The 24,367-nt window shown below is 35.8% G+C and overlaps 1 protein-coding gene across 2 annotated transcripts; it reads right to left on the reverse strand.

Moving 5' to 3' along the window:
* Window positions 1-6: 6 nt before the first annotated feature.
* Window positions 7-24,079, reverse strand: aay (phosphoserine phosphatase; the record flags this gene model as incomplete). 2 transcript variants are annotated; one of them, XM_074100007.1, is given in 6 exon segments in its annotated part: window positions 7-832; window positions 1,640-1,801; window positions 10,444-10,589; window positions 13,917-14,051; window positions 16,375-16,575; window positions 23,932-24,079. In XM_074100007.1, coding segments are annotated over 5 exon segments (687 nt in total). In that variant the 5' UTR covers window positions 16,515-16,575; window positions 23,932-24,079.
* Between the last annotated feature and the right edge of the window lie 288 nt (window positions 24,080-24,367).

A 24,367-nucleotide genomic window follows, 5' to 3' on the forward strand; every position in this document is an offset into this window, starting at 1 on the left:
GTATACAAATAAAGCATTCAACTTTTGTACTCAAAGTACCATCACATGTATGAAACTACTACGTAAATGCACAATCAAAATTAGCCCTTAGAATTGAGGCCGTGCTATCAAAATGCTATGGCAGGTAATAAATACTGAAAAGTAACATTATACCCAACATACAACCCTATTTCATACAAAAAATTACAATGCTGATGCTTTCACAATACGATTATTGTCACTTTCATAAAATAGGAGCTAAAATTGCAGTTGAACATATTTCTTAGTGAAAACATGACTTTAAATGTCGAGACCCCAAAATCAAAGGGATACAGTGTGAAATTTTGTATACAGTTTGTATACTTTTGTTTATTTGTATACAGCAAGGGTTCCCAAAATATGGGGGTTTCCCTAGGGAGCGCGTAGAGTCAAGGGGGAGCATGAGAGAAAAGAAAAAAACCGTAAACGTTAAGAGTTACGCAATATAACCCAAATTAGCGCTAGTGCTTGCGTATACAAGTCTGTGTAATTTTACTCAAAGAAAAGTTGCCTAGCTGATACAATTTACATTTCACCCTGTAGGCAGCGTTAAAAGTAACTGAACGTTTTTGTACTTTATCGAACTAACACATTGCTCGCTCTTGTATAACATTATGTGCATGGTCGTAAAGCGACAAGGAACGATATGAGCAGTTATTTTCGACGCTGGTTTCAACTGTGTAATAATTAAGGTTTAAACTATTCGAGTTTCACTTGGTTTGAAGAGTAAGTGACGTGATCAGCTCTTGGAAGTCCGTGACGTACCAAGATGCCCTCTTTTTGACTTCTTCCCTCAGGACGTTACCGCCAAAACCTATGATAGAAAAACACAAATTAATATTGTCACAGAAACACACAAAAAAGGTGCAAATTAAGCAAGAAAGTAGACATTTGTTCGTGACACGATAAAGACAGTAGAGGACAAACAAATAAGGATAATGTTGTGATAGATTTTCACGAAGCAGTGTCAACTTATCATGGTACTGGCGTTACAGTCAGTGCTGGCAAGCATGCTATCAAAGAAGTAGTTCCAACAAAAAGCACCCTATTTTAAGAACTTAATGGGTACATTTTAAATGGATCCAGTTTTGAAAACTACTCGATCCGATAAAAGATAATCATCAAAATCCGACTACTCTATGACATTGGGGCTTTCAAGAAAAGGGCTTATACTTTCTTAAAAGGCCGGCAACGGACCAATGACTTCTTGAGTAGTTGGTACTCATGGATGGTGGTGATCATTTCGCATCAGATAACCCACTTGCTCGTTTTCTTTCCTCTCAAAATAGAAAAAAAAGCTCTGTAAAAAGTTGCGCGTGCTCAAACATAAAGTATACAAGATGTTTTAAAATAACTCTAGAATGTTTCAGAAGATACTCGTAGTTAGCGGTTCGCTGGACTGAACACCCCTGTTAAGGTTTTTCATAGATGTATAAGATTAAATCACGCCTTTGATGCGGTAAACTTTGAACAATGACCAATTTATAAAAACATTTATCATCCACAACCAAAAAATTTGCTCAGCAGCTACAGAAATATTCTAGTTTCGCTTTGGGAAGCTCCTGCTTATCATTTCGTCGGTAAGTCAATTTGACTGAATATAATTTCAAGTAAAGCTTACCAATAAAGCCATCAGCGGGTGGGCTCGCCTCAGCATCAGTGGCGCCGTCTCCAATCATGACGACTCGCTGGTAGCTGTGCTGTTCTTTCAGTCTTCGGATCACCAGACCTTTGCCACCGGATCTGGACGTCGGCTCGGTCTCGTCAAAGCCAGCATATTCACCTGCGACAAAAGAACATAGTTGGTGAAAAATGTGACCAGAGGAAAAAGATTGTGCAGAAGTCTCATTGACTGATGAGAAATTAAGGCCAGAGGCCAGTGTCTAACGCTTTGATGTTCGCGATCGCATTCATTCTTATACCGTGTAACAAAAAGATGTGGTGAAAACGATTGTGATTGCAAGTGTGTTATTGTCTACAGTAAGGCCTAAGTTTATGATTGTTCTCGATTTTCCTGTCACGTCTTATAATGTAGTACAGTTACGGAAAAGGAGTCTTGGGCAGCTTCCCAACTTTATCATTCTATATCCCTTATTCTTCATTATTTTTTTTTATGTAAAGGGGCAAACGATCAGGAAGCGGATCGCCTGATGAAGCGATTACAGTCGCCCAGGACAATGCTGCAACACCAGTAGAGTCGCCGGCCTTTAAGGTAGGTGACAATTCTTCATTCCTATGTACTACTATAAGGCGCAAATCAGGAAAGAATATCTGACAAATTTACAGTCGAGGGCAAGATATGTTTACACTTTCGTACCTTATCGCTGCCACTCGGTGTGACAAAGTGACATGGACCGATTTCGATGCGATTTTTTACGTGAAAGCGAGTTTTCTTGCGTTGATTCTTAGCTATGTTTCGTTGTTACACCAGCAGATGTTCCTGCGCTTCGACTTCTGACCGGAGGGTGTGATGTTCCATTTTAGGGTAGCAACAAAGATTTTTGTAAGTATGTTTTTTGTTTATAATTTAAATGTTACAGCGCGTTGGTTTTTTAGGTGTAATGCTGTATTTTTTTCTTGGCACATATATAATCAATATTAATTGATTCAATGTGTTTTTTTCGTTTTTGAACTTTGAAATGACAATGTCCGAAGTTGTTAAACTTTTCTTAGTTGGTTAGGTTATAGATCATAAATCCCAGAAGTAACCGCTGGTCTAATTAATGACCTTGAATTGAAATAAAATTGTCTTTTAGTCTACTCGACTCATGGACAGTCTTGTTATAAAAGCAGATAAAGATTCTCTGTGGAGACAACGTGCGCAAGCGCCGCTATCAGTTCGAGACAGATATAAGCATAGCCGCGATAGAAAATTGGCCAAGTGCAAGAGACAAGACAAGAGGGATCCCCATGTACGCCTGTTATTGAGAGCTTTAACTAAGTTATTTGAAGACCATAGATCTCTCATAGATTTACCTAGTACGTAGGTAAAATTTCGACAATTATTAAAGTAACTTTTAGGTTTTATTTTGTTTTCAAAAAGTACTTGAAACACCTTAAAAATTAAAAATTAACATATTTATAGCTCTAAGTACATTAGGGTTACAGAAATGCATTAGGTAAGTATACCAAATTTCAACTCGGGCTATTAAATTAAAAATTATTGATTGACGGCCAGGCAGACAAAAAATAAAATGGTCATTTCTTTCAGACAGGTATTGAAGCCAAAAAAAAGAGAAACCTAAATTATAATTCGAAAAAGATAATCAGTCACCTCCCGAGCTCTAGTAGTCGTCACGTCGTTATTTCCGTAATTCAATTAAAGAGGTTTTGATAACACGATGACTGGTTGAGACTAGAGATGCAACAGGACAGTATCCGGTATCCGGCCTATCCGGCCACTATTTTACTATTCGGCCAAATACCGGATAGTTGCGTACTATCCGGCCGGATACCGGATGGTAGAAAACTTATAGTTATGATTAAAAATGGTATTTATTTATGAATTTATCAATTACTGACATCAGTTTATTATTCAAAGGGGGCTGTTTCACCACCCATTGATTAATTTTAACTGACGGATAAATGTGATACCGTCTCGCGTCTATTTAAACAAAACAAACGGAAACGACATCATATTTATCCGTCAGTTAAAATTAACCAATGGATGGTGAAACAGCCCCTAAGTTAATTAGTTCTACCCTACAAGTTGCAACCTGCACGGCGTGTCATACGCATGTTCGAATTAGCTTAATTTAATTGTACGTAAAACTAGGCCGAATATCCGGCTATCCGGCCAACGGTCCCGCCGAATATCCGGTATCCGGCCAAACCACTATCCGTTTCATCTCTACTTGAGACTGCTACACCATAAACTATTTTTTTAACTGACCAGTTAAATAGCGACAAGAACAGATCCATTGTTTTGCATCTCCTACTTCTGTACCTGATGGATGGTAAGTGCAAAGGAGGGGTGACACTATTTACCGGCCGTACAATACCGACATGGAAATACCGGCCTGATATTTCGTGCACACACCCATAGAAACTCTTGCCAGTTTGACACCAGTTTGTATGGGCGTGTACACGAAATATCGGGCCGGTATTTCCATGTCGGTATTGTCCGTGCGAGTAAATAATGTCACCCCAAATTAGGTTTAAGATGGGGGTCACTGGTTCAAACAGCCTATTCACTATGACCTTGAATAGCCCTAAAAAAAGATCAAATTATTTTCTTTATTTAACACGCATTATAAAATTTATAAAACGTGCAACGATGATTTTCTCAAAAACACCCAAACTCATTGTAATCTAAACTATTAAATAAAATAGGGTCTATCAGAGACTGCAATGTCATAGGTCTTTCCCCAGGTATTACTTATACGCATCCAGATACAACAAATCAATCTCATTTCACAGGTCAATTCGACGAAAAGGTCACCATATCGTTTACAAACGCAAGCTTCGTCGGCCGATCGTCAGCAGTCATGCATTCATCTCATGACAGATAACATATCGATTATAGAACCATACACACTGGCAGTCGGCAATAAATATGAGCATTCGCTGGAGGTATACAATATTTATCGGGCTGAAATTCTCCAAATTTTACGACTACAAAGAAATCATTGTTTAAGTTAGCAGTGAGAGTAAATTTTGAATTCGGATCTAAAAATGTTCTCATAGGACTATTTACTCCAATTGACTTAGTCCGAGCTGTCAGTAGGCCTTCAACAAGATGGAGCGACGACCTGATTAAGATCGCAGGATCGCGGTGGTTGCGGAAAGCACAAGACCGGTCTGAGTGGAGAGCCTTGGGGGAGGCCTATGTCCAGCTGTGGACGTCTTTCGGCTGAGATGATGACGATAATGACTTAGTCCCAAACCAAGCGAAGGCTGCTATGGTTATGACAAAGGAAAAATATATTTTTTTATACTTATACTTCTAACATTCATAACTAAAGTACAGATATTCGTATTCGTCGTATAAGCGCCTGCCCCTATCCCCTATATATAGCCCCTATATAGGTGTTTCGCAGGTAATCTAAAGATATTACAGCAATTAGAATAACCCCCTAAGCCACTGGGTTCACTGTTAGTTTATTGGCGTATGTACGCTCCCCAACCTACGAGTATCTTAATTTAATAAACTCAAAGATAGTGTGATTAAAGATGCTAGTAGTAATATGTGTGCAATGAATAACAGTATTTAATCATTCGCGGTTAATTACATTAAGTCGACATGTTTATTACGGGATGTAGACCATGATTTAGACTTTAGTGGTGGGAGTGGGAGACTACAAATAGAGAGATCTCAAAAATAAGGATCAAAAACATCAGGTAGGAACACTGGTTGGCCTGTAATCCATCATCTCACAAAAGGCCAGGCACTGACGAGTGACGACTCACTGTAGCCCAACGCCCCGCAAATATGTCACACTCCGGCATCGCCGCCAGGAGCGCGTTGAGCATGAGATGCCTGCGGGGGGGGGGGGGGGCGAATTCCGACGGAAAAGCATCGGAAGTTGTATATACGTCCGAGTTAAGAAACTTCGATGGCGCGATGTATGATTAAGAAAGAGTTTAGGAGTTTCTATGTTTGCTCATTAGATGGCGCTAAGAATAGCTACACCTTTAAGAAGCTCCTAATATTCGCGGATCTATCAGTGATCGTGATATGCAATTGAGTCGAAATATCGGGAGATCATGCTCGCTAATCCTGCCGTGAAGCAGCAGTGCTTGCACTGTTGTGTTTCAGCGTGGAGAGTAAGACAGCCGGTGAAATTACTAGCACTTGAGGTATCCCATCTTAGGCCTCTAGGTTGGCAACGCATCTGCAATACCCAGGCACCGTTGCAGATGTTTATGGGCGGTGATGATCTCTTACCATCAGGAGACCCACTTGCTCGTTTGCCATCCAGTCGAATAAAAATAAATAAATAAAATAGATCATTAAAGGCAGTCATGATATAGGTAAAAATAAAAAGTTATGTGTTAAAAGTTATGTCATTATGACCACACTCTTACTGTCCGACTTTACGTGTAAACAGGCAAAGATAACACGACCGATTACTAAATTATAATCAAACAATGATGACATCTCCTAAACCTCTGACCACGCCACATGGTCGCAAGTTGAGAGAAATGGCCGGCTTATCTTTAAAGCAACTGAATATACTGCTTTGAACGACGCCGAAATAAACTGTAAGGTTAAGTGATACCACAGTATAATGACGTGACGACACTATGGTAATATACTGAAGTGCGATTAAACGAGTAATTTGATAGTATGCTTGACAGTTTACTGGCCTGGTCGAAAAGAAGATGCCTTACAATTGGATAAAAAAAAACAGGGCTTGCCTTCGTGGCTAAGACATTATTCTGGAAGGTTGCATGTTGTTCGCTGCTACGGCGTCTCTTTCCACATGAATGCAGTTATAATGCGACGTAACAACATTAACTAGAAGAAAGCTTCGTGTTTAGCCAAAATGAGAGAATATTACTTCTACAATTAAGAACGAAGTTGCCTACAATAAATGCATTCATTCTCTCTAAAGATGTTTGTTTTTTTCGTACACACATGTATTAGCGGGCGTTAAAAAATATGCACAAGTGCGTTTGTGGCACACAGAGCAGTCTCAAATCAAAAGGATGACCGCAAAATTGTTCAAACATTACGCGGAACTTTCAAAATGTGTCATTTTATTTCCTTTCAAATCGTAATGGATCAGAACACCGTTAGATTTGCCTTAATAATAGCACACGATATGTTTCTAGTTCCGTCAAGATAAGAATGTGACAGGAGTAGGAAACTAGACATACCCAGCGTTGCTATTACTGGATAAAACTTATACTTGTTGATAACCCTGAGACTGGAGATTAATTGTAAATGTCAAATATCAACTATCACACTTCTACAGTCAGACGTTACTTTGTGGAGGTTATTATTTATGAACTAAACCAACTTTGCCAATCAACGACCACAACAGGCAACACTCAACATGCGTTGAAGTTGCGTTGTAGCAATATTATTGTTAATAATTCAACTATGTATTTATTCACGTATGAACTAAATAACTGATCTAGCCAGCGTAGACTTCTCGAACAGAAATTCATATCAGAAACTTGTAACACATGCAACGATACAGCTGCAATAATTCATTTCGATGAGTGCGAACTTTTTCAATCAAAATATAGTGTCCTTTATTTAATTTTATTTTTGTTACTAGCCTGGAATAAAGGCAATAAGGCTCTCCTCTTGATCTTCACGCCGTTAATTCAACTAATAATATTAAAAAGAGCGTGTCGGACACGCCCGAAATAGGGTTCCGTAGCAATTACGAAAAAAACTAAGTAATATTTTTCTAAGGATTTCGTATTTTGTAAGGAATATTCCAAGTTTAGGTATATTTTATACTTCTCTTAAACTACTAATAATTCTCCTCGTAATAGTTTTCCTCGTAAGTTTGATATACTTATTACCATCCTGAATTTTTTCAATTTTTTCCACCCACCCATTAGATTTTAGAGGGGGGGACGCTCGATTTTAATGAAAATTTGCACTTTAAAGTTGAATATTTTGTAAAGAAATCACTGAATCGAAAAATCGTTTTCGCAACCCTCTAAAGGTTTTAAAAGACCTATCCAACTATACCCCACACTACAAGGTTGGATGAGAAAAAAAAATCACCTCACTTTACGTCTATGGGAGGTACTCTAAAAAAAATTTAATTTTTTATTATGCCATATTCGTGCAAAATTTACAGCTTTCTAGCATTGATAGTGCCTGAGCAAAGCCGCGGACGGACAGACAGACCGACAGACATGGCGAAACTATAAGGGTTCTGTTTTTGCCATTTTGGCTATGGAACCCTAAAAATGCTAGTGGTCCTGTCGATTTTATTATATTTCAGTTCCTAGGTGACAAAGCAGCGTAACTCAAAAATAGGTTACATTTACATACAAATACATATTATGACGTGATGCAAAGGGCAAAGTTGAAACCACTTAATACAAACACACCCACGGGAATGAAAAACAACGGAACAGCAACCAGTAATGAACTTTAAACTAGTGCAATAAGGCACTTTGTTGCGGAAGAGTCATGGTTCCTGTCACTGACACATTGACTTCTGAAGAGAAGCAAGGACAGGAATTCTCCGTCGTCAATATTTGGTAGGTTTTAATTTTTTATGCATTTCATGAGACATTTACCGTGAATAAAAAAACAAAATAGGTGATAATAATAATATTAATAATATAGGTATGTTCTTGCATATAGGTATCTTTCAACTTTCAGAACTTTGTTTAATCTAAATGAAAACGGGTCAATATGCTTGTATAGTTATAGTAAACTCATCCAAAGCAAACGGGGCAAAAACACCATGCAACTTTTGGCATTACTTCTGTAAATTAAATTTCTCTAGAAGACAAACTCCAAAACGTACCATCTTTAAATTCATTGACTCACAGCAGATCCTTATTTATTCCACCTTATTTCTACCAAGGTTCATCCTTATTCTAATGAACTAAAACAATTACATTGCTCACCAGCGACCTTATTATGATAGCTACGATTATGCAAGATATGCGTGTTCATGCAGTTCCTCCACCTCCACACTGTAAGAACACACAGAAATCACACAAACCCATCTATCACCACCACCACACTACACTGACGCGTTTCGAACTCGACAATCATCCAATGAATCATCCTTATTCTGTTGGGCAAGTACAATGTGATGTGATGAGCAAACCATCCAAATCTCTACCACTAACATTGGCAGTGTTGATCACGCAAGTAATTTCACCAAGTGATGAAACAGATCCAACAGACTAATGACTGATAACTCAGAATAAAAGGCAAAACAGTATTAAAATAGCCCCAATAGTGACGCACTTACGGATAGAAAAACAACGGAGGCGTGACTGATACGAGCTCAATTCAATAATTATGTACGTATCTGTTTTCGATGAAATGTTATCTTATTGCGTTACTAACTACATTACTATTTCAGATTGTCAATATATCTGATGCTGTCATACTGCCTATACGTGCCGTGTTACAAAATAAACAGTTTGCATTGCAAGGGTATAAGAAACCTATAAAGTATCCCTTTCTTCCTTTCTCAATTTTCTTAAGGATTTAGGGAATATGATGTGAAAAAGTCATGCGTTTTCTATCTATCACTTACCTACATTAAAACGTAAATGTATATGCAAAGTGATCTAGAAAGCACTCGGGAAAAACCGATCCAGTTGCCTTATAGGAAACTAGAATGAGAGATTGCTGCGTGCCAATAAATAACAACTACTTAGTAAACAAGTAGAGAAGGTAATACCGATAACACATCAAGATTTTTCTGACTAGTAATTGACTTGATGGCGCAGCAGAATAATATGTTTACGTTCATATACTGCTGCGTAGAAAATATCCTTTGTTTTCTGATTGCAATATTATCTGATTTAAATGCGCGGTGTCTTTAATAAAATCTTGTGCTTGATGCATTGAGCTTGGTATCATTAAACGCATGTCTCGGTATCTCTTTGACCTAATTTCGATTGTTTCAGTTCATAAATACTTGAATAGCATTGAAACGGTTTAATTCCATCTCTCTGTTGTTGTAACCTTGTCACAATGACCAGTTAGGAAACAGTTGTTTTACTTGCTAAGAGAGTATCAAAACATTTATTTTAAAAAAGTTCTTCAATGCGCCGCCATTTAAACCGCATTGCACTTGCATTGATCACAATTAGTAGTTGCATTACTTTTTATCTGCCAAAAACCTTCAAAGATAATCTGGTGTAAATTTTAAGGAATGTTGGAGAACTTCGGTAGGTGATTTATTAGTCCATCGATACCTTTGATTTTGGGCGATAATCATTATCAAAAGTAGGTATGCAAGGTTAAAATAGGGTAGGTCTAACCTAACACGATGAGGCAATACGAACGCTGTCTCAGTACATATAGCTTTCCCTTCTTAAGTATATTCTGATTACCTCACCAACTCATATCAAAAATTATGTCATAGTTAAATACTACAACGGGAAGTCCCGTTGTAGTATTTAGTCACGAGTAGACTCATGCAACTACTGCAATGTGGTCGAAACGTCGAAGTAAATTATATTATTATTAGTGCTTGCACTGTTTTGTTTCGACGAGGAGAGTAAGACAGCCGGTGAAATTACTGGCACTTGAGGTGTCCCATCTTAGGCCTCTAGGTTGGCAACGCATCTGCAATACCCCTGGTGTTGCAGGTGTCTATGGGCGGTGGTGATCTCTTACCATCAGGAGACCCACTTGCTCGTTTGCCATCCAGTCGAATAAAAAAAAATACTAACGTGATAAGTCCTCTTTTAGTATTTAGTTATGAGTGAAAAACACGAAAGCTTATAAGATTATAAAATTATGTTATTGCTACTCACCATTGAAGAAAAATTTGAGTCTATTCGCGTAAATATGCGTAGCTGGAATTCCTAGTTCTTGCGCCACTGGTTCTATTAGACTTCTGAAACCTCCTGAGACTAGGTAGACAGTGACACCTCTCTCTTGAAGTGTTTTGACTAATTGCCTGAAAAAAAAAAAGAACTTTGACTATAGCATTTCGTCATTAGAGTAGGTACACGAAATAAATATGCTTGGGGCACTTTAGACTTTAAGACTACATACGGCAATAAATATCATGGGACAATTGACACCAATTGACCTAGTAGCAGACTAAGTAAAGCTTGTATTATGTGCACTTGGAGCGGACAGATATATTTATATTTATACAAGATGTCTTGAAATTGTTCCAGAATATTGCAGCAGGTTATTGAGCTAATTTGACTGAACGCTTTAAAAAGGTTTTACATCAAATTTTTGACTCTTAAGTGCTGTCTGTCATGCCTTTCATTCGATATACTTTTGTGCTCCAGTGTAGGAAAACTTTTGGCCACCACAATAAATAAAGAACTACTTAGTAAAATTATTTCCAGGAGTGTTCAGTTTGTTTAACTAACCCAATTTAAAGACACCTTGAACCTGTTACATATTTGAATATCGAAAATTAAAATACCTACGGTTAAAATGTCGATGTTCGAAATATCGAAATTTAAAATATCGATTGTATCACAATATCGAAAGTTGTTATACCTATGTTCAAAATGTCTAAGATTGAAATGTCGATTGATTAAAATAACGAATGAGTAAAAATATCGATAGCCAATATTAATCTAAGTTGTAAATGTCAACATATTTGAATGTCGAAAATTAAAATATCGTACATACAAATCTGCTTTATTTATTGCTCCTTCCTCTTAAAACCATTTATTTTACATAATCTAGTCATTTTTAATCGATGTTGTGGTCACAGTTCCAACCTAACCGAACCAAATATTTTAGGTAATTCATGTTCAATAGGTTAGGTTAGGTTAGTATTGCGTCAAGGCGCGAAGCGCCTCAACTGAGCGGAATAGGAGCTCCGCGAAGCGGAGCTCCGTCGACCCTGTCACGTGATAGTTCATACATAGGATATTCGATACTCTGTACTTCGATATTTTAGATATTTTGGATCTTTCGATGTCACTTTTGTAGATAAATATATTTTCGATAAATTAGACGTAGGTTATCTAACCATTCGCTAATATAAACTTTCGTTATTTTAATTTTCTTTATTTCGATACAGTCGATATTTTAATTTTTGATATTTTGAACATCGACATTTTACCCGTAGGTATTTTAACTTTCGATATTCAAATATGTAACCCTTGTAACATTGCCTACGAACAATTCTTTTATCGCTATCACGTGGGAACTATGCAATTTCCAGGGACTAAAAGTACCTAATCTATTGTTAATCCAGGATATAAACTATTTATGTGTCTAATTTGTATATCCTAAACATATTACTTCTAAGTCCTAAACCGATCGATCCGATCGAACCCGAGCCGAGACCTCTAGCTTTGTAAATCACGTTATCTAACCACTAGGCCCTAGGTTGAGCAGTCGTCAATATAGCACTAAAGTAATCTAAGACTAAAGTAAGCTTTAGTGCACATGAACTTTCAATTTATTCAATCAATGTGTTTTAAATTAGCACAAATTAGTATCCATTGGTATCGTTTAAATCATGTTTTATAATCAGCTAGCACGCGAGTGGTGTAGAACGAATAATTTAATCGTCATTTGTTTATTTATTGCTCTATGAGAAGGAAGTATACTTCTATATTTAACTGTGGTTTCATAGACCAAGGCCTGTCAAGATAAAGGAGTGACAACCAATCCATAAACATAAAGAAACTCCTTAGAAGGCCTTAAGTATATTAGTCATATGTATATTTATGCAACAGAACTGTAGTAACACCAAATATTATAATTCTAGGACAACAGGAAATGCCCATTACGGTTTCATGACCAGCGACTTTACATACACTAGGTCATATATTTTTTTCTTGTTGGATTTTACTTTTTTAACATTTCTAATAACAGATATTTGTATGTAACAAACCAAAGTTTGCCTACATCGTTATAAGTATAGTCTGCACCAGAGAAGATGGAGCATGTATATGGAACAGCTTCAAACTTCTTAGTACGCTAGTGTTTTATGTTCTTGATAGTCCTGGTTTATATTCTTGAGGCTTCATCCTTACGGAACCCTATGGGTAACTGTACAGAACCCTTATACTTTAGGAAGTTTAAAAAAACAGTTGCCATGCATCGCGCCATTTAAGAGGTCGATAAACAACGTGATAAACCGAATACACCGGAGATAACCGGTTATTATTCTGTATCTGTGCGTTTGTAAGAGCTGATTGTATTTACTTTGGCCTCGGCTATCGTCGCGAGATGATAATTCCGAGGAAATGGATAAGTTTGAATCGGTAAAAAGGAATTGTTTCTGTCAGATGCGGCATATTTGCCCTCCCAGGTCAACTCTATTAAAGGTATTCTACTAAAGAAAGACCAGAGGGCTTACTCCGAAGTTAGAAAATTGAAGTTCGTATCGTACCGTCCCTCTCGCTCTCGTACTAAATAGTATAAGTGTCAGAGGGACCAAACGACGATTTTCGAATTTCGTAGTACCTAGCCCTGCAGGCCTTCTCGTGGCCTCTTTCGTTTTACATCCTATTGAAAATGAATATGACCAATGTTACATCGTGTGGTTACATTTAGTCACTTTCGGTAAAATTGACAATAATTAATTATGCCTTACCAAGGCAGAATCGGAATGAATATCAATTAACTCACAAATTAGTATGATTGATTCACAGAATTTCGTGTTGCATAATGATTCGTAAATATTACTGATGGCAATTCATTCAGTGTTTAATAATTTAAAGGAATTCAAAAAAGAGACATTTGTTTAGGTACTGTCGATATTCGTAAATCACAGAGACAAATATTTTGCCCACAGGTTTTTTCTTCAACGAACCCTAATCCTCGGGCTGATTTTACACGTAATAGTGACGCGACGTGTTGTTAAAAACTATTTATACATTTTGGTTGACGTTGGTAACTAAGTCATGATGATCAAAACAATAGACAATGCTTTGGCTCTTGTTTTCGCCATGAAAAATGATGTAAAATGTACATAGAGACAGAATTATGTACACATATTCTTTCTATTGTTTAAGAAATCATCTTTAGTAAATTACAACATACTAAGTTAGGTATTCTTCTAGTCTAGACCATTGTCATATGAATGACAGCTTTTCGTTTGTCTCTTTGCACTTACTATTAACAACCGCTTCCGTATAAGTTCACAGCACAGTTTAACAAAGGTATCGATTTCTGCGCTGATCGATGTTGTGATTATGATTAAGTATATACATACATGGGTTTAATACAATTTCGGCTACAGAAAAACCACCATTTCTGATAACTAGGGAAATGCACTATGGGTTCAATAGGTACTTACGAGACTCCAGGTGTAAGATGTATCGGGAAAGTACGTAGGAACTCTTGTATTTGGTTAACGCTCGGTCTGATGATGTCTAATCTCTTCTTCAAAGCTTCTTGGAAAGTCATGCTACCGCCCATAGCTTCTGCCGTTCTGTAAAGGACATACTATCTAAAATATACAATTCTCCAGCGAAATTGATAGACCATAATATGAAGACCATACGGCATACACCATAGACCGTATATAAATTTTAAGTTTTTCCTCATTACCATTTCGGCCAATATTACAAAAGAGATGATGCTCAGGGTATTTTTTTATGAAAACTATAGAGAATACCAATGCTTAATCTAGCGAGATCTAAAATCTTGCGACTTGTTCTTCCGCTTGCTAATAAACATGGGATGGTAATGACGTTTAACCGCGCGGTCAAAACCATCAAATCACCTTAATTTTCGTGCGAAAGAGAAGAAAAATCTATGTAACTTGTGGACGTTATCGTCAAGAAAAGCATGCTTTCATAAATCTTGTAATCTCATTGGCTTTTTTACTTAAGTTGAACTGAAATTATACCTATTAATGCAAAACCGAAACTAATTTCAAGGCCTCAAACGCATGGTTACTTATCTTCTCATAACCATTGGCGAAATCTTATCGATTTATAGGAAATAAGATCATAATAACGATTACAATTCATTGAAAATCCGATTTACTTTAAACCTGGTTTAGATGTTACGCAAAAAAAGTTTTTTCGATGTTTCGACAACTGTTAAGTAACGTAAGTGAAACAGGTTTAGGTACTTGTTACCGGTTTTCTCGCGAATTTTGGACGTTAACTTGGCTTGACCAGTTTCAAATAAAAAAAAGATGTTGGGTGGAACTTGGAGTTGGGTGAATCGTAGGACACTATCATTATTATTAGGTAAGTGATTAGATCTGATAAGCACTTTTAAATAATTCAGATAACTACTTACTGCAAGCAGTTATAAGCACAGTAATGGCGTTCCTAATAAAATAAAGGCGTATGCGGGAGACGTATTAGACTTATGGACAAAATTGCACTACTGGAAGTGCCTACCTACTAGTCATTGTATAATACAGATAGACGGGTACCACATTTTTTATTTTCTTTAAGTTGTTCCAAATTAGTGTGTTAGATGCACCAAAGCGAAAACGAATGTTAAACATGAACAATACACAATTTGTTGATTGTAGATGTAGAAACAAAACCCATGCCAAATTTTATTATAAATGCGGTAATTTTCTGTCGTATAACTTCAATAAAGATTAGAACTTTGATACTTGCAGGTGTTAAGAAAAGTTGGCATGGATACTACACTTTAAGAAAAAAGAAAATTCTTGTTTAACTGCGAGAAACGTGAAATCGTAACCGTAATCGTGAAATAGTAATGTCACTATGATATTATAGATTATCATAGGCACTGTTCCTAAGGAAACCATTGCGAATATAGCGATAATGTTATCAGAGTGATGTGAAAAACATGTTTGAATGAATCCGTGAAACCTCAACAAATTATGCTTATCAAGCCTATCTCTTGAAATCCTGTAATAGGTTTTCCTATCAAGTTAACCGACAAAGGCGGAGAGTTCGCCGGATTTAAAACTTTTCCATTCACTTTTGTATTCACATTTACATTTCATTGCGTTTTTTGTTCCTTTTCATTTTTTTTATTTACGAATTAAGTCGTTCATTGTTTGTTAAACCTTTAAAAAACAACTGTCTATTTCTTTTTTTTACCCGACTGCAAGGAGAGAAAATGTTTTTTTTTATGAATTTGTAAAGAAAGTAGGTACTCGCAAATTCCAGCAGAGGCTTATATAGGTAGAAGTGTATTGTATTGGAACGATATCACCATTATTTCGTGGGCGACAAAGCTATAGTTTTTGGGTCAATCAACTTTTTAGTGTCGTGACTCAGAAGACATCAGTGGTACACTTGCTTAGAAAAATGTTTGCAATGTATAATACTAGCATGCTTAGGAGATAAGCCACGAATGAATTGCCTTAAAACTGTCACAATTCCTAACTTTTAGTTGATTTGTACCCAATAAAATCATACTTTTAATAAGTGACCCAGGAGACGTTACCATGGCAACCAGCTACACTAAAAAGTTTATTGACCCTTTTCACGAATGAGAGGGTTTTTATTTTGACCATCAGATATTAGTTAAGCGAAGTGTGTTAAAATCATCTTAGAGGATTGCTTCCATCGATCAATGTTAAAAATAAAGTTGTGTTAAATACTTGTGATGTATATGTAGATATCATTTAATAATATTGAAAATCTGTTTAAAAAAAATATACCTCGTTGAGTTTCTTGCCGGAATCTTCTCAACAGAGGTTTTTCCGAACCGGTGGTAGATTTTTTTGACATTCATAAGTGCTTGTTATAGCCTAAATTTAATAAAGATATCTTGACTTTGACTTTCAATGTCTACTTTGTGTTGGTACTCACAATCTCTTAACTTCTTCCCCTTTGCCGCAGAATCTCGCTAGTTCGTCGATGCCCTCATCCCGGATGACAGTGGAGTCCACATCGAAGCAAACGCAGTCTGCTGTTCGGAACAACTCCTGGACGCTCTGCTGTGGAGACATAACGCTGATCGAAACCAAAGACAGGGTCTTCAGGGTCGCGTATTGCAGATTATTCTTAATGCTGCGGAAGAAATAAGAATTAAAAGTGTTTTTTTTTTTTAATGCAGTTGCTGACTGGTTTTTAATGCAAGCCGCAAATTCAAAAAAATATACATATTTTTAAAAAGAAAATTATAAAATACTGGCTCGTTATTTCGTTTTGGTTCAAGTTTGCTTCTATTTACTCTTGTGACTGTTGGTTGGTTTAGTTTTCTTTTTTTTTTCAGATGATATCACTACTGGCTGTTTGGTATGAAGTTCGTAAAAACCTCTCGCCAGTTTTATAACAAATTGCACCCGATTTTTCTATCATGTTGTAACTCGTGTGCAAAATGTGGTCTTCGATGTTGACATTGTTATAATAAAAGTACTTATTTATTTTGTGGTTTACGTACTTGTTCCATGCGGTTAATAGATATTATAAATAAATCACTATTAGATATTAATGCATGTAATTTTAAAGTATTCAAACCTGTAAAGGGCCATTTTGCTCGTCTTCTTGGAATGAAACTAATAGAGACTGTTGCACAGAGTTGCTTTTATATAAATCGTATTGACGATAAAGGTCAGGAGAGCAATAAAACAAATACCACTTGGGGACTACCGCGCACACGCCTCCGCTGAGTGTGATATCATACAGTGCACCAGGCCTACCGTTATCGCCTTATATCCACAAGCCTCCTCCGATAAGAATGTGATGCGAGCTACAGCACTACTCTCTGAGAGCTACGTACTATGAATGACGTCAGAACGCCGTCTCATTTGAAAGACATATGGCCAGACACGAGCCACATTAGAAGTAAGGGCGCCGAAACGACACCCATCTCGCTCACTCGCGATAGAAGCGTATGGAATATTTGTGGAAGCACTTGTTTTGCGAATTGCGTCGAGCGCAAAACCCGATAACCGCTTACGGTGATGATAAATATGATTGTTTTGTTGGGAAAAAACTAATAAAAACCTTCTGATTTTTTAATTTTTTAATTATTTAAGTAGTAGGGAAAGGATATGCATACAAGTACAAAAATAAACAATTAATAAATTAAGGAAATTCTCGCAACGAATTGAGGAATCTCATAAATTATTAATAATTATCTCAAGTAGGATATTATACATACGTTATTGATACAACACAACACATCATCAGGGTCAAGTACCTTTATTATGACGAAAGAAATGAAATAACTTACATTTAGTCCTCATCTATGTATAAATAAACTAAAATACCTTGATTTTTTTTGATATCCCAGAATATTGCCTTATAATAATAATGCCTTATAATTAATCAAATGTTAATAAATAAGCTTTACCCGCAGCTTTGCCCTTTCAAATTCAAATTTTCAAAGGGGTTTAGCAGGCTAAGGAAGGTCATGTGGCCCCTGTGAGAAATAGTTGAATTGGTGAATGTCAATTGTTTGTCGCCTCATAATTAGTGATCACTCCAACTTTCAGCCCTTTGTCTTGAACTGTCACAAAGATAATGTCAAAAATATGTTTCCTTAACATTTTTTTTTCAAACTCGGTTTTTCTCCTAATCCATAGCAGCTAAAGCATCGAAACAAAATCACAGCTATGTTGTTTGAGTGGGAGTATACCTTACAATTTTATTAATATACGTGAGGAAAAAAAAATTACAATTTATTTTTTGACACCTCTTAACAAGTGTTTTTGAAGGTACAACTATAACATAAAACATATAAATAAACTGCAATTAGTATTAGCTAAGTCCCTTAGTTACAAAACTAAACACTTGTATACCATTATTAGTTAATCCCGGTATTAAATATATTGACGCGCGGATAACTCACGTCTTAAATCGAGTTTAGGCCGACATGTCACGCCGGGTCGACATGCCGAGTCGCGTTGCTTCTAAGAGGAATGGCTACGGATTAGCCCGAAATATGTCGGGCTAAACTCGATTTAAGACGTGAGTTATCCGGGTCAATATATTTAATATGAGTGAGTCTCAAGGTAGTTTCATGTGCAAAATCCCGGTATTACACAAAAATTCCAGTGGGAATTCTGAAAAATTACATCATCAATTTCATTAATACTGCATAAAAAACCTGTGCAAAATTTCAAGTTTACATTAGAAAAAATTATAATACTAGTCGTTTAGTGAAATTTCCTTTCTTTTTCTTTTTTCCTTTCTTTTTCTTTTTTCCTTTCTTTTTCTTTTTCTTTTTTCCTTTATTTTCCTTTTTTTTCCTTAATTATTTTCCGTTAATAAAAGTTTTATACAGGATGTAACATTCAGACAGATCGGTCAGTATGGGAAAGTCTGAAACTATACGACATACGAAGATCTGTTCTTAGGAACCATGTCATCGACTTTAGTAACAAGAAAAACTGCATTCAAACATTTAAAAAAAACTTGTACTCAGCTCGGGAATAGAACCTAGACGATTTGAAAAATAAAACTTACATTATTAAAGAATATGAAATAAGTACAATGCATTTTATTCATTGTAGATATCGTGTTTCATAGTAACATTTATTGCTTATGTGACCTACACTATCAATATCCAAATAGAAATTATGTAGATACTTAAGTTTAATTTTTCAAATCATCCGGGTTCGATTCCCGTTTTCAGTACAAGTTTTTTATTAATCTATGAATGCAGTTTTTCTTGTTACTAAAATCGATGACATGATTCCTAAGAACAGATCTCCGTATGTCGTATAGTCTCAGACTTTCCCATAGGTACTGACCGATCTGAATGTTACAGCCTGTCTGTAAGTATACATACATATTCCATATTCCATTCAACTTTACGGTACCTAGGTAACTAGGATATATTTAAATGAAAAAACCTACATAATTCTAAGTGATTTTCTATTTGTATTTTAATACAACATAATTTGTTTATACTTTTTTAAAATCGTCACTACTTTGAAAAAAAACTCAAATCAATACTTCAGCAAAATTGGCCTTACAATAATGTCCATAAAGTTCGCTCGGAAAATTATTCGATTTTATGGTACGATCTTTTTTAAGTAACAGTAGTAGTAAAGACAACATGTAAGTAGTTTTAATTTGACGGAATCCCCCTTTCATCAGGGTATTTAATTGTGACAAAAAAAAAAGAAATTTGCTAGTAATAAAGTAATAACTTAATGCTTAATTGTATATCTATCACAATATGAATATTACATAGGTACTTTTATAGCGTTTCATATTATGTGCAGTAAACGTAAGAGAGGCGAAAAAGTGGCGACATCAGTTCTGGCGGAAAATACAATTTCGACTCCCTTATTTCTCTTTAACTATAGGTAAGGTACCTTACCTAGTCAAAATAGACTACTTACCAACATTTTACCTAACTGGAGTGATTTAACCTTAGAAAAACGAAAGAAAAAACAATTGACGGGTCCACGGAAAGAACGTGTCTAGTCACATAAGCAACTTTTTGAGTTTAGAGCGGTTTGAAAGTAAGTCATCACGAGGGTACGTATTGCAAGGACTAAAATAAAAATAACTAACTTTAAATAACCTACGTTCAAAATCCCTAAAATCTAAATACCTAATGTTTTTTTTACCTATATTCAAAATACCGAAAGTTTAAAATGGTTACGAATGGCAATGTCTAAAATTAAAATAACTAACTTTAAATAACCTGCGTTCAAAAACCCAAAAACCTAAATAAGTACCTAATGATTTTTTCACTTACATTTTAAATACCGAAAGCTTAAAATGTCAAATGGTATGTTACCGGTCAAAATACCGAAACCATCGTTACACTTCTTCTTCTTCTCTTTTAAAATATGGCTTTTCTGTCCTAATTAATAGGACAATTTTGCCAGTGTCAAAGTAAACTCTCTTTGAGAGGGACGTTGTACGGTAGTTGTAGTTTTTGCAACTTGATAGTAAAATTCCAGAACCCACGTGGACACAACTTGCGCATTAAAAAAATTCAGACACGAGAGCAATATAGAATTTTGTGATCACTGTTCACTGTTAAGGTTAATCGCCGCATAAAACACTATCAAAATTATACTTCAACTAGCCAAAGAAACAGAAATAGCAAAATTAGATATTGTCTACATCCGCCATGTTCGAAATTTCGAATGCTACAAATCGAATCCCATCGTTACACCAAAGTCTACTTTTTTCAAATGACAACACTCCGACTTTTTCAAGTGGGGGTAGATTGACAACTAGACAATTAATCTATCAGAGTCGTTTCTGCTCTGAAACGTCTTCCTCGCTCGCTCCGCTCGCTCGCTTTCAGCGAGGTACCAAAAGTAGGTGTTATAACGACATCCCATCGATAACATTTATTTTAAGTCCTGGGGCTCCCCTTTGGTACAGTCCAGCTGGAGCCTCGCTGATAGCGAGCGAGCGAAGCGAGCGAGCAAGACGTTCCAGGGCAGAAGCGACTCGGATAGTTTAGGTTCAGAAGGCTAAGGCGGGAGCGAAGCGCAGCGTAGCTCCCGCCTTAGACTTCGATGTTAGGTTTTTTGTAACAGCTCTCTACTTGTACTGTAATTGTAGTACTCTAATTGTATAGAAGCTCGCAAAATTTTAGGTAATTTGACCATTTGGTATTTCAAATGTTGGTATATCAAACTTAGAAGTCAGTTTTTTTTTTTTTTTTAGATTAAGGATTTTGAACATAGGTTATTTAAAGTTAGTTATTTTAATTTTAGGCCTTGCAATACGTGCCCCATCACGAACAATTACCATGGTTACCATTTATTTAAAAGATCATCATCATCATCATCCCAGCCTATATACGTCCCACTGCTGGGCACAGGCCTCCTCTCAGAACAAAAGGGCTTGGGCTATAGTTCCCACGCGGGCCCAGCGCGGATTGTGAACTTCACACGCACCATTGAATTGCTTCGCAGGTTTGTGCAGGTTTCCTCACGATGATTTCCTTCACCGCAAAGCTTGTGTAATTCCGCACATGAATTTGAAAAAACTCAGAGGTGCGAGCCGGGGTTTGAAGCCACGGCCCTCTGTTTGAGAGGCGATAGGTCAAACCACTAGGCCACCACGGCTTAATTCTTATTTAAAAGATATAAAAAATATTTTATATTGTTTTCAGATTATTTAACTCAATGGTAAGACATAGTACTTTGCGAGCTCTACATTTTGAGATTAAAATCTCAATTTAAAAAACCGGCCAAGAGCGTATCGGACACGCACAAGATAGGGTTCCGTAGCCATTGCAAAAAATCAAGTAATATTTTTCTAAGGATTTCGTATTGTGTACGGAATCTTTCAAGTTTACGTAAATACATTTTATACCTTAGGCTGTTATTTACTCTTAAACTACTACTAATAATCGACTCAATCGCTCGACTTTAACGAAAATTTGCACTTTAAAGTTCAATATTTCGCAAACAGATGACTGAATTGAAAAATCGTTAAGGCAACCCCCTAATGGTTTTTAAATATCTAACGATACCCCACAAAACAAAGAGAAAAAAAAATCACACCCACTTTACATCTATTGGAGGTACCTAAGTTTTTTTTTTTTTGTTTTTTATTTTACCAATTTGTCGGCGTGACTGATACGTATATTCATGCCAAATAAAAGCTTTCTAGTACTAACGGTCTCGTCTCTGAGCATAACCGCGGACAGACAGACAGACAAACATGGCGAAACTATAAGGGTTCCTAGTTGACTACGGAACCCTAAAAAAGGTGACGTGAGGTGATGGGGAGGTGTTGTGGTGTTATTAACTTCTAATTTTTAACAATCAATCAACACAATAACCACTTAAAGAAATATTATGAATCACGCTGTATAAATTACGTATCAGGAAAAAAAATAAAAAGTGGTAAAGTTCATATAAACATGAATTTTTTTTGAGGCAACATAGTTTAATCTTTGCACACTTCCCACGCATGTGCTGAATGATATTACGTTGTTTATATGTCATTAGTATACTGATAAGCTCCTGAGGAAACTGACAAACATTTTAAGGAGTGTCATATCATAAGACTACCGTAATGTGAAAGATAGTTTACTTATTTTGTCAGAGGTCCTACTAAATTCGTGATTTTGGTTATGACTTGTCGTGAATTTTTTTCTGATTGTATCATCAAACAGATACAAAGTTTCACGGTTGACTGTACACTTGTTACTGAGAAGGCGGTGCACTATTTGGAGTTTTTAGGAAATGGTAATAAATAAATAAGTTACAATTATCCGAAGTTGTCATTATAAAATGTTTAATTTTAAATTATCTGATGCTGCAAATATTCAATATTATATTTTGATCAACTATTATTCATTAACTTAAAAACATAGCCCTCCTTCGGGCAGACGGGTAAAAACAAAAAAATGCTGTGGCCTTCTCAATCTCAAACTATCTCCATACATAACCAACAAAAAGTTGGAAAACCCCTGACTTGGTCACTTCAAAGTTCAATATCTCAAAAACGGCTAAACTGATTTTAATGAAATATGTCTAAGAACCATAGCTAGAAAACCTGATTTCAAATAAAAAAAGCATTCAAATCGGTCCACCCATTTAAGAGCTATGGTGCCACAGACACACATAGCGGTCAAACTTATATCACCCTCTTTTTGCATCGGGGGTTAAAAATACCAAGACTATCCATGGAGTAGGTACTTTAAGCATGAAACCATAACAAACAAACACAAACATTCATTATTTTAGCATGTCTCAATGATATTTCAGTTTTCATTATTAGCATAATAAAACTTTGTAATGTAACTAAAAATAAACAATTTGTTAGTTTTAATGTAAAGGATAAATTTAAAAATTAATATCAATGTTTAGATAAAACCAGTTTTTTAATCAGTCATGCCAGCCACATTATTCTCCTTAGGTGTGTAAGAAAATTATCACAATAAACAAAACCAGTTTGAAGCAGAAAAATGATAAACACATGCTTAACTAGTATGATAAGCAAATCTGTATTAGGTATCTTTTAAAAATGCAATTTATGGTATCATGTTACACCATAATTATTAATTTTAATTAAATTATTGCTCTTGGAAAAGGAAAAACCAGATAAAAAAAAAAAAATTAAAACCATCATGTGACAAATAAGTTTTATCTTATCTACTGATTTTAAGATCGTAAATATTTTTTTCCAAACAATATGTGTTAGGTGGAAAATTAGATATTATCGCTAGCACGATACCATTTTCTCTATGACGACCTTGCCGCTCAATTTGTTTTAATGAGACTTGTTATAAATTGCTGAATGTGAACCCTTTTATATTGCTACCCAGTGGACATAGGTCAATGTAAATGACAAGAAATCGCAAATAAATCGGCCCATTATAAGAAAAATACCATCAAGGCAAGGAACAATACGAATCAGATTAAGGTTATGTTATCAAGTGTATATAAATAACAAATACGCTTCTTAATATCGGACTTTTACACATACCTTTTCTTTATCGTATCAAGATACACTTCCAATGATTATTTCAACTATTTTCGATACTTTTCTTTTATAAAATCAACTTAAACTTTGTATAACAAATTCCAAAGAAACTATTTGCAGATGAGTATGACAGTCATGACATGACAAGACAATGACAGCCATTTGTGTGCAACCACAAACATTTTTATTTGTTATTAATTTAGTAGCCCTTTTTATTTGATTCAACAAAATGTTAATTCCAAAAATACCTTTGAAAAATACATATTTTATACACTATTGAATAGATGTCATAATATGCTCACCAGAAGGGCTAAACTTCTATATAAAACGCATATAAGCAGCTCAAATCTTTCTAGAACGCGCTGTTCCAAACTGGGGTCGAACGTACAACGACGGAATATTTCGTACTTATGTATATTTGTTAAAGGATTTTGAAAGT

Source organism: Choristoneura fumiferana, chromosome 17 (assembly GCF_025370935.1).
Source record: "Choristoneura fumiferana chromosome 17, NRCan_CFum_1, whole genome shotgun sequence".
In the NCBI taxonomy this organism is placed as follows: Eukaryota; Metazoa; Arthropoda; class Insecta; order Lepidoptera; family Tortricidae; genus Choristoneura; species Choristoneura fumiferana.